Source organism: Vigna unguiculata, chromosome 10 (genome assembly GCF_004118075.2).
Source record: "Vigna unguiculata cultivar IT97K-499-35 chromosome 10, ASM411807v1, whole genome shotgun sequence".
NCBI lineage: Eukaryota > Viridiplantae > Streptophyta > Magnoliopsida > Fabales > Fabaceae > Vigna > Vigna unguiculata.
In genome coordinates this window covers 17,995,797-18,006,789 of record NC_040288.1, presented here as the reverse complement: position 1 = coordinate 18,006,789, position 10,993 = coordinate 17,995,797, and the positions used below count along the sequence as shown (strand labels likewise).

General features: G+C 35.7%; 1 protein-coding gene and 1 non-coding gene across 2 annotated transcripts; both read left to right on the top strand.

Annotated features, from left to right (window-relative positions):
• Positions 1 to 293: 293 nt before the first annotated feature.
• On the top strand, positions 294 to 365 carry TRNAM-CAU. The gene has a single exon. It is a non-coding gene; the product is annotated as a tRNA-Met (tRNA).
• A 6,062-nt stretch (positions 366 to 6,427) lies between these two features.
• LOC114165793 lies at positions 6,428 to 10,774 on the top strand. Its single transcript, XM_028050375.1, has 3 exons — positions 6,428 to 6,587; positions 7,554 to 10,185; positions 10,264 to 10,774. Exons 2-3 carry the CDS (start codon positions 7,696 to 7,698, stop codon positions 10,528 to 10,530), a joined length of 2,757 nt encoding a protein of 918 aa, XP_027906176.1. The 5' UTR covers positions 6,428 to 6,587; positions 7,554 to 7,695; the 3' UTR covers positions 10,531 to 10,774.
• The last annotated feature ends 219 nt before the right edge of the window (positions 10,775 to 10,993 follow it).

Below are 10,993 nucleotides of genomic sequence, written 5' to 3'. Positions count from 1 at the left end.
AACATCGTCAAATATTGAAGACCAAATTCTTGTGTTTTATAAAGATGGTGACTTAACAAGATCAAACTTTGAAATATGGACTAAAACCAAAATTGTGTTATGGTTTGGGGACCAAAAATATAGTTAACCCAATTCAAATTTAGGGTGTGCGCTTATAAGAAAAATACACCAAATTTAAGAGTTCAAAATTATTGTCAATTGCTTTTGGCAAAACTGAAATCCTAGTTCTTTATTTTGGCCAGTTTTTCTTAAATTTAAACTCATTTGTACTTATTGCGAATCATATTTCATCAATCAGAGTGGCGCAGCGGAAGCGTGGTGGGCCCATAACCCACAGGTCCTAGGATCGAAACCTGGCTCTGATATAGAGTGGTACTTTTATGATGACAATAATTTATATTGTTTATGTTGATAACTTTAGTACATATAGTTTTACTTTGGATTAACACAATAACAATCATATATTTATTATGTTTTTAAGAATTATTGTACCCATTTTTTAATATTCATATATCGCATATATATCACGTATCGTGTCCTATTATTTTCAAAATAAACGTATCGACGTATTAGATACGCTTCGTATCCGATACACGTATCTTTTTCGTGCATCATAGACATTCATGCATTCAATGTATTCAAGTAAAACAAATAAATAAAGTTACAAACATTCCAAATGAATTATAAATCATTATAAAATATAAGTCACGAACAATTTAGTCCCTTTATTTAAAATTTTGATTTTGTTGGTATCATGCAGCGAAATGTTTATACGTTTGAACAAAAACCAAGAGGAGGGATGAATTGGTTTTCAATATTAAAATTAATACTTTAAAATTTTTCCAAATTTTACCGTTTAATTTAAATCTCAATTCCTTTAAATGTAATAGTAGATAAAATAAAGAGATAGGGAAGAAGATTTAACACGGGAATTTATACAGGTTCAGATCAAAAGATCCTACGTCAAGTTGTTAATCTCTTTAAACAAAGAGATTAACTCAATCACTAAAAATATCATATTACAATTAGATAAGAAAAAAATAGGGAAAAGAAAACACATCTCTTGAAGACACAAGAGATGAAAGAACTTTCTCTGAATCACACAAAGAACTCGACCTAGCTTTCCTAACAACAACAACAACACTCAATCTCCTAGAAACCTTTTTAAGAAAAGTTATCACTCTACCCACACTAGGCTTTTCAAATCTCTTTTAAGAACACTCAGAGAACTTCTTTGCAAATACAACACTAAGACTCTGGCTCTCAAAAAGGTAAGTTCGAAGTACCACTACACTTCCTTAAATAGGGGTTTCAAAAATTAGGTCAAAAACTAAATACTCATGTTCAAACTGCTAGGGATAATCGATTATCATAAAAACAAAACTTTGAGCAGATAATCGATTATTTGGTTGATAATCGATTATTCTAGTGAGTTTCTAAAAATGAACTTAGCTTAGGATAATCGATTAATCCTAAGTGATAATCGATTATCACATTGGTTTTTAGAAAAATAAAAGAATTAGAAATATTGCCTTTGATGACCTCAGACTTAAAGGCAATATTTTTCTTTCTTCCAAGATCTTCTTCTTCATTTAATCTACCCAGTTCAAGCTCGTGCTCCCTTAGTTTTCCTAATAGAGTCGCCATTGTCATCGTTGCCCGATTTTGTGACTCCGTGATGGCTATCACCTCTGGCTGCCAAGTCCTGTTCAAAGATTTAAGAATTTTTATGTTTAATTTGTTAGTGCCAAGACCTGTGAGATGATTGACGATGTGTGTGAATCTTTTCTGCACATCATAGATGGTTTCTCCTTGCTGCATACAAAACATTTTGTATTCTTGAATCAGGGAGTTCTTGCGTGCTCTTTTTAAATCTTTTGTTCCTTCATGGACTGCACGACCAAGCTCCTTTGTCTGGAAACCAAAAAAGTATATAAATTAAACAATTGTTATTACGTCATACATGAATAGGAAATATATAAAGATGTCATACCAAACAAATAGCATTGTCATGCACGCTGATAGATCCCCTTGTGTGAAAACTCCCACCTTTTTCAGATAATCGATTTTTCTTAGTTGTATCACATTTCTCTCGATACACAAGCATGTTCCATTTCTCAAACAAATTGTTCCAAATAGAATCTCCAATCCAATCAGGCCTCTTACCTTCTCTTCGAGCCTCTTTAAACATCTTTGAGAGTCTATGAGATGCTTTGGAGTGAAAATTTTTTAGAATTCTATCCTCGTCCTCAACCCTCCATGAAACCTTTCTCTAAGATTGCAATTAATATAGGTTAAAATTGTATAATAATAAAGTAGAATATAAATATCAATATGATAAATGAGTAATGAAATTCAAGAGTTTTATACAAGTTTGAAGAAATATTGAAAGTGTAAGAAGAAAAATGGAGCTTCAGCTATAAATGATGAGACAAATAAAATGAAGATGTTGCATTTGTGAAATGAATGACATCTTTATGAATGTAATATCTATTTCAAAGGGAGCAAAGTGCATGGAAAATGGAAACTCCAAGTAAATGAGAGGCATCTATAAAAATGAATTGCCCAAATGAATGTAAGATCTATTCCAATGGGAGCAGAGTGCGTGGCAAACGAAAACTCCAAGTAAATGAATGTTCCACTGCTCATGACTAATGAACAAACTCATCACAGACTACAAAATTTAAAAGGCAACAAAATTCAATGATGGGTACACAAAAAAAAAATCCCACTTCTTAATAAAGTCCATCATTTCCATCAAAGGCCCTTGTTTTTATTAGACAAAATACTAAAATTTGAGTATCGCTTATGAAAAGGAAAACTACTTTATGAAAGAGAGAAAAATGTTTTATCAGTAAATGAACTAATTTTAGTTCAGTTATATTGCATTCCTACCGTAAAAAACTAGTACAAAGATGCTCATTGTTATTACAGTATGGTAACCATCGAGAAACATGCATATATAGAAATATGTATTTTTCAGAAGCATATTCACTTGTTCAGGAATGAGTGAGACATGGATGACAAGTACACAAGAAAGTATTTACACTATCAATCGCATATTACTATTTTTTTTCTAAAACATGAGACTCAAATTTTAGGTATGAGCTTGTGATTAGATAAGCATTCTCGAAACTGATGGATAAAACATATCAATGCATTAATTGTCCTAGAATAACTATATTGGTACGTTAAAACATTGGAAGTAAAGACCTCTCTCACTTTTAGGGATTGTTCCCCATGTTAGCCATGGCTGATCAAATTGCTGCTTAATTGTGGTTGTGATGACTTTTGATACAACTTTCGATGGATAATACCTAAACCAAATACAATTGTTCCCCATGAGAGATGAAGAACATTAAACTACTACCATGAAGATGAAGATGTTTCTTGGACTATTTTTTTATTTGGACTATTGTTTATTGTTTTGATGTCTTTTATTGCACTTGATATGATGTTCAAGATCTATTTTTTTCATGCTCCAAGACTTGTTTTTTATGCTCCAAGACTTTATTTTATGTAGTGTTTTATGATGTTTTTTATTGCACTTATCCAGGACTAGATTTATTCCACTATTATGATATCCAGGATCTGCTTTAAGATGTCCATAATGTGTTTTTTTTTCTTTAAGTCAAACTACCCCAAAGTATGCGGGCAGCCCATAGGCTCGCGAGCCAAGATGTATGCAGGGCAGGCCATGTGTTTCAGCCTGCGAAACGTGTGCGAGGCGGGCCTGATGCAGGCCAGGCCTAAACGGGCTGGCCTGGCTCGCATTGCCATCCCTATTCATCACCATCCTAATGCACCTGATTAGTTGAAGCCACACACTCTACACATCAAGTTTGTTGATGTGAAGGATGAAAATAACTTTTCACAGGTGATCTATGTTTACTTGGTTGCGGAGTAAAAAGAGTGGTCATTACAAGTAGAAAACAAGTTAGATTTAAATTCTATATTCAAAACATTATTGAACAAAAATTAAAATTACATGCATATTAATTTTCTATTTTTGATTTAATAAAACTAGAAAATTAAAAAAAATATATATTTTTAATAAAAATAAAAATAAAATTTGGACATGAAAATATTGAGTTAAAAGTTACAAACTTTTTTGTCTTCTCCCCAAAATAAGTCCATCAAAGATAAATTTTTGAAAGAAGTATGGGGAAGATGACTGATTGTAAGGCTCTATTCTTTTTATACCTTTAACAAAAAGGGCTGCCCCGAAATCTAATAGGCCTAAGGGCTGACCCAAAGGATAAAGCTGAATCCTAAGTCTGCCCTAATGTTTCCACTTCCACTCTTTCAGAAACATCAGCCGTCACCTTTCCTTACACCTAAAACAGAACACTACTAGGGTTCAAAAGTCCCCTTAGATCCACGTTTGGCTTGGCCTTGCTTCTGCTCATGTAAGCGTCCCTTGACTCCTATCGCCATTTCTAGTCTAGTTTTGTGGTCATAGTTGGAGACCCTATAATAACTCGTTTTTGTTCACTGTTTCTAGTTTGCGAGTCTAGTTCTTGAGCTGCTGTGCTCTGTGGTTCAGTGTCGAAGTCTCGTACAAATCCCTTTCCAGGTAAGGGAAGTTAGGGTTTTGCGTATTAAGCTTTATTGATGAGTTTTTATGGCCATTTTCGTGATATGGAATGTATGATTGAAGTTTTGGCATTGTGACTATGTATTGTATGTTGATGTGAGTAAAATGCTTGGTCTTTGCGTGTGTAAACAGTGGATAGCCCTGCATATCTCGCCTAAGCGACCTGTCTCGCCTAAGCGAGATTAGCAGTACTCGCCCAGGTCTGTCTACGCGAGCTGTCGCTCAGGCGATGAGCTCCAACTTTAAGCGAGAGCACGTCTCGCTCAGGCGAGGAGGTCTCACCTAAGCGAGAGTGCGTGACAGCACCACTGTTCCTCTTTTCAAGCCCTCGCCTAGGCGAAGAGGGCTCGCCTGAGCGAGATACCCTCTCGCTTGAGCGAGACTCCTCTGCCTGAGCGAGAGGCTGGGCAAGAATGCACCAGGTTCTGTTTCCCTTGCTGATTCTTGTGTGATTAATGTATCTTGGGTGGTTTGATCTGCTTAAAGCATGGGATGTATGATGTGTATGTATGAGATTGATTCATGGTTTTAATATGATGGATGGTTATGGAGTTAATATGAAATGTAGAGGTATTTCATGGAAAATGAATGATGATCCTTGGCATGATGTACGATTCTATTTTCATGGCTTTGGGAAGGATGAACTGTGGTTGATTAAATATGAGACACGAATGAAGGATGGTTACTAAGATGGGTATACTGTTGACACATGTGGTAAATATTTCATGTTTTTGGTGTACATGTATAGTATGTGGTTAGTGCGTAATTCCTTGAGGTCTCTAGATGGGATTTCAGGGTAGTGCTTCAGTGGTCGAGACGTAATTCCATGGCCCCTGTTAGTGGGTGTCCATGGTGGTGCCCCATCTATATGGTCTGGTAAGGATTCAAAGTAAGGTTGCATCCTGACACTCTAAGGAGTCAGTTAGTCTCACTTAGAGCGGACTGACTCATGTGGTGAGAGTCTCACTTAGACTTCGCTGCATAGCCATCTGGGCTGGATTATGTACTCTAGGTTTTCTGTTAGGGCCACAACCCATGTATTGGCTATCTTTTAAAACTCCTATTTTATTTCTGTTAATTTCCTGTACCTGGTTTAGTTTGGCATTGTGGTATACCTTGGAATATTGTAAGATGTTATGTGGAAACTCTAAGACTGCGCTACTACACTATTTTTGATGTGTCGCTTCCTTTAATTACGTTATTAATTAAATGAGATGTTACAGTGATAGTTTGGATTTATATTTTTTTGTCATGTTTTTTAAATTTTCATTGAAAAAAAATTATGATTTCATTTTAAGAAAATTGTAAAATTATTAAGTGCAAAAAATTCATATCAGGAAAAACAAAAAATTTAAGTTTAGTCCATTGTGACTAAACTTTTTTTTTCAGGAGTTTACTTATGTCTAATAAAATGTTCTACCCACAATATTTTTTTTTCAATTTTCAATTTTCCTTTTTACAATAAAATATCTTAAAATTGAATTTTAGGATTTGATATGAGTAATAACTGAAACTGTCATAATGAAACAAGAATAATGTTTTATGTTTGATGTTGAATCGACGAGAAGTTAACATAATTGATTCATATATATATATATATATATATATATATATATATATATATATATGACGAGGTAAATCGTATAGTGCATTAAAATTATCTTTATTTATTTCTCTTTTCTCTTTTCCTTTTACTTTTCCTTTTCCTATAGTAACGTAATCGATGATTATTCTCTTTCTTGAGGTAAAAAACGCGGCACGCTAATACGAAACCGAAAATAAAGAAAGAAGAGGAGAAAAAATATATAAATATACCAAGATGAACGAAGAAGAAAGAACGAAATAATGAAAGAAACAACAATGGCTTTTTTGTAATCCTTTACTTCGCTTCTAAACTACGTTCTTATTGTTTTCCCACCGAAGGATCCTTCTCTCGATCATTGCTGCAACACCCACGTTACTTTCGGATTTTCTTTTTCACTTATTTTGGGTAAGATTTGATTTCCTGAATTTTGATTGTACATTTTTTTCGTTTTGTGTCGCTATCCTTTTAAATGGTCCGTCTCTCTTCTTTTAATGGGTAAGTATGGTGGAAATAAAAGAAAAATCGAGTTTTAGTGTTTAACGGAAACTAATTGATATCCGTATTTCAAAATTATTTTTCTTTTTGGAATGTGGGTTTTGTTGCACTTGATTTTCTTCGAACAATGTAAGTTTCTGTTCTTGGTAGTGTCTCTTTTTTTCTTTTTCAAGGCTAGCTCGGTATGGATTTTCTGATTTTTTTTTTTTTAAATTCAATTAATTTTTCTGGTTTTTGAGTTGGGTTAAGTATTAAAAATCCATCGTTTTCGTTATGAACGAGTCAGATATCACTGTCACAGTGTCGTGTATGTCAATTTTATGTGTAATGAACGATGTCTATATGGTTCTCTATATTTGGCTGGAGCTCCTGTTTTGGGTTACACGATGTGGGATTATGCGTCAAATTTAGAAAAACGGATATAATATTTTAGTGAGAAGTGGAATTTAGTCCCTCTGTTGTCTCTGTTTTGGAAATGAAGAGTAGGTATCTACCATCACTTTGTTCATTGAATCAAAGAGTGGATGGGTTTCAATAAGTCTATGTACATTTCCTTTGTTCAATGCATTCAATTGTTTCCTTTTCACGTTACTTTCTTCCTAAATCCCTTCTGGAGGACAGTGTCAAAATTTTGATCCATGTTTTTTGGATTGATGTTGCTATTTTTGGTGCCATGAGAAAACGGTACCCCTTCAATGTGACCAATTTTTTTTCCTCTGTAGATCGTTTAATTATTACTTGTGTCATGGCGTGAACCTTTCTTTTGACAAACCTTGTCTCAATTTTTACTGCTTGTGTTGAGTTACCATCATTTGAACCTTAATTTTCAAACCTCTTTTTGTTTCTACTGATGCAATTGTTAAAATTTACTGGCAGATAATTGAGTGAAGGAGAAACTCTTCATCAGCATTAGTATATGGGTGAAACGTCAGTGTGAAATGTGAACTTTGAGTGTATATTTTTGATTCCACCCAATAATATACAGCAAAGTAATGGATAGTTGAAATCTGCTGAGGACATGGGATTTAGTTTGGAGTTCATAAAGAGCAGCTCAAAACAGCATAGCAGTTCAAAGACAGCTAAAAAGTGTTCCGAATTGCGCCATTCGAAACGAAGTCTGAAGGAAGCTGATAAGTTGAAGTCAAAGAGTGGTGTTGGTGCACAATGCAGTGATCTCAAACAGAAGACCGTGGTAGATGCAGGAGGCAGGATTCAGAACACAGAAACTATGACGAGAAGCGCAACTGAAAGAGATGAACTTGTCAAGCACATGTCTAACTTACCAGGTTATCTCCAGCATGCCAGTAGAGTAGAAAACATTGAAGAGAAAGCTTTCAATGTTGGTGTTCTAGATTGGTCTCGACTTGAGCAGTGGAAGCAGAAGCATATCCCAGTACTTGCTAGTAACTTCATATCATTCAATAGCAGCGGATCGTCATCAAGAACAGCCATCAAACCATCAACCAGTGTTGGCAGCAAGGAAAAACTCAATGATGAGAAAAATTTGTCTTCTTCGGGCATCAGGCCATCTTACAGGGAATCTGGAAGTGCCAAAATTCCTTTTCATGATGTCAAACGATTTGAATCTTACAGAAGTGTAATTAAGAGCACTGGAGATGAGAAGATAATGACACCCCTGGTGTTTGAGTCCTCTGGCAAAACTGACTATAGTAAAAGGACTTCACGAGTCAAAAATTTTGCATCAAACACAAGGCTTCATGGAATCTCATCGGTCCCTAATGAAAATGCAAATGATAGGGTTGACGGAGATAAGCAGAACATGGAGAGTTTGCAAGAGCGTAATCACAAGAAGAAAGAAAGAAATCATAAATCTAGATCTGACATGGGACTGCCATCGATTAAATCAAAAGGAAAAGGGGTCTCGTCCAGTAGTGAAACCAGTAAAACGGTGAATCGGTTGCAGGAATCAGATTTTGACTTTGGTCATAAACACTTTCATAGCAAACCAAGTAATACTGTGCTGCTTTGTCCCCAAGAAATTCCCCAGTCAAGTTCTTCAGAGTACTTTCAGCTTTCTGAATCTAGATTGTCATCGGATGAAAACTTTTCAGAATCAACCAAAAGTAGTTTGTCATATGTTTCTCTTCCTGAGGAGGCTCATTCTGAAGATGGATGTTCCAAAATCTCACTGTCACGGGCACCATGTTCTGCAGTTGAGATTTCTTCTCCTTTGGAAACAATGCAACACATCAGTAGTACTGATCACGGTATAGACCGCTCGTCTATTACGTCTGAGACACCATCTTCCATAATAAACAAGATGTCTAGTCTGCAATCAATAGGTGCTTGCTTTGAAAAGGATACTTTAGATGCTAAGTTGAGAGATCAGTGTGCTTTTAGTAACTTGAAGGAATCACCGGACCAAGAAACTGCTGAACTGGCAGCTCAGAAGGAAATGAATGTATCCCATAATCATCGGTTTAGTTTCAGCCTAAGTCGAATTGGAAGAAGTTTCAGTTTCAAAGAGGGGCCAACACTTCCAAAATATAGTTCAATGTATGTCAGTGCAAAGTCTGGTCCCGTGACGCCTCAATCTTCTGTACGTTGGGACAATCCAAGCAAAGGGAAGTCAAACAGTCATAACAGAAATCGATCCAGCCCCATGCGGAGGTTGCTAGACCCTATATTGAAACTGAAGCCTTCAGACAAACACCTTTCAGCTCACAGTGGTCAGACACTAGAGGGAAGCGTGAATTCAAGCTTCAGGACTGTTGGTGTCAGTGAATCACTGCTTTCTGAAAAGAGCAAAGGATCAGCAGTTCAAGGCCTCTTGCAGCTTACAATAAAAAACGGAGTGCCTTTGTTTAAATTTGTGCTCAACAATGAAAGAAAGATTTTTGCTGCTACCAAGAATAGTTTAACATCACTGGATAAGGGCGATTTAGGCTGCTGTTTTACGTTCTACCTGGTTAATGAAATTAAGAAAACGAGTAGCGGGTGGATCAGTCATGGAAACAAAGAAAAGAACTGTGGCTATGCGTACAATATTATTGCTGAAATGAAAAGCTCTAAAATCCTAGAATCAGCCGATCAGCACCCTAATAAAAAGCTTATGCTTAAAGAATATGTTCTAGCGGGTGTGGAAATGGGCCATACAGATCAAGGACCACCAAAGTTCATCAAGAGCGCAGAGCTTGCCGCTGTTGTTATTGCGACCTTATGTGAAAATACCAATAAAGAACTGCATAATGATAATTATATGCTGAAGAAAGGATGCTCAAAGTGCTTGGCAGATGAAAGGTGCCTGTCCAATTCAGGGGAAAATGATGCTTTTGTTTGCACTACAGCTATACTTCCAGGTGGTATACATGGTTCACCAAACAAAGGTGAACCTACCCCATTGATCTACCGATGGAAATCCGGGGGATCATGTGATTGTGGCGGTTGGGACATTGGTTGCAGACTGTTTGTGCTCTCTAACCCGAAGCAGAATTCATGTATTCCAAGGAGCTATCAGCCTCATGATCGTTTTCAACTTTTTGTTCAGGTATATATTTATAGTTCTGGGCATTACAAATATTGTAGACTTCCCATTACATATTGTTATCCTTATCTTTACTTTCAGGGAGAAGCTGGGCAAGACAAACCACTTTTCACTTTGTTGCCACTGAAGGACGGTTTCTACTCAGTTGAATTCGACTCAACAATTTCTCACTTACAGGCATTTTTCATCTCAGTTGCGGTTATTAACTGCCAGAAACTACCAGGTGTCTTGGAAATAGATGACATGCATAAAGAAATCCTTAAGGAACAAAACAACGGCAAAGATCAGAGGAAAGCACCTTTAAAATATGCTCCAATGCCACCATTATCCCCTGTTGATAGAGTTTAAATTGACAAGAAGTTTTCTTTTTTATCGTTGATAGTTATTATGATTAGCTTTTAAAATCTTCAATTAGATGAGGAATAGCGAGTTAATGCAATGCAATTGTGTCATAAATGTTACTCTTGGACTTGAATTTTTACACTTTTACTTTCAACGAGAGGAGGAGGAAAAAGGAAAACGTGATTCTCTTCCCCTCCTCTCCCTTTTCTACTGCAAAAACTTAAGTCTTGGCGTAACATATTTGTTTCTTTATTTTTATGTTTTCGTTTCATACATGCAAAACCGGTATAGTAACACTGGAATATCACTGTACCTGTTTTGGCAGAAAACGGGATGGTGGTTGTATTTTTTTTTTTTTATCAGAAAAAAATAATAAAATAAGAGTACTTATAGGTTGTTCTAACCCTTTTACAAAAGATAAATAACTTGGACAAAGAATAAATAAATAAAATAAGAGCATTTATGGGTT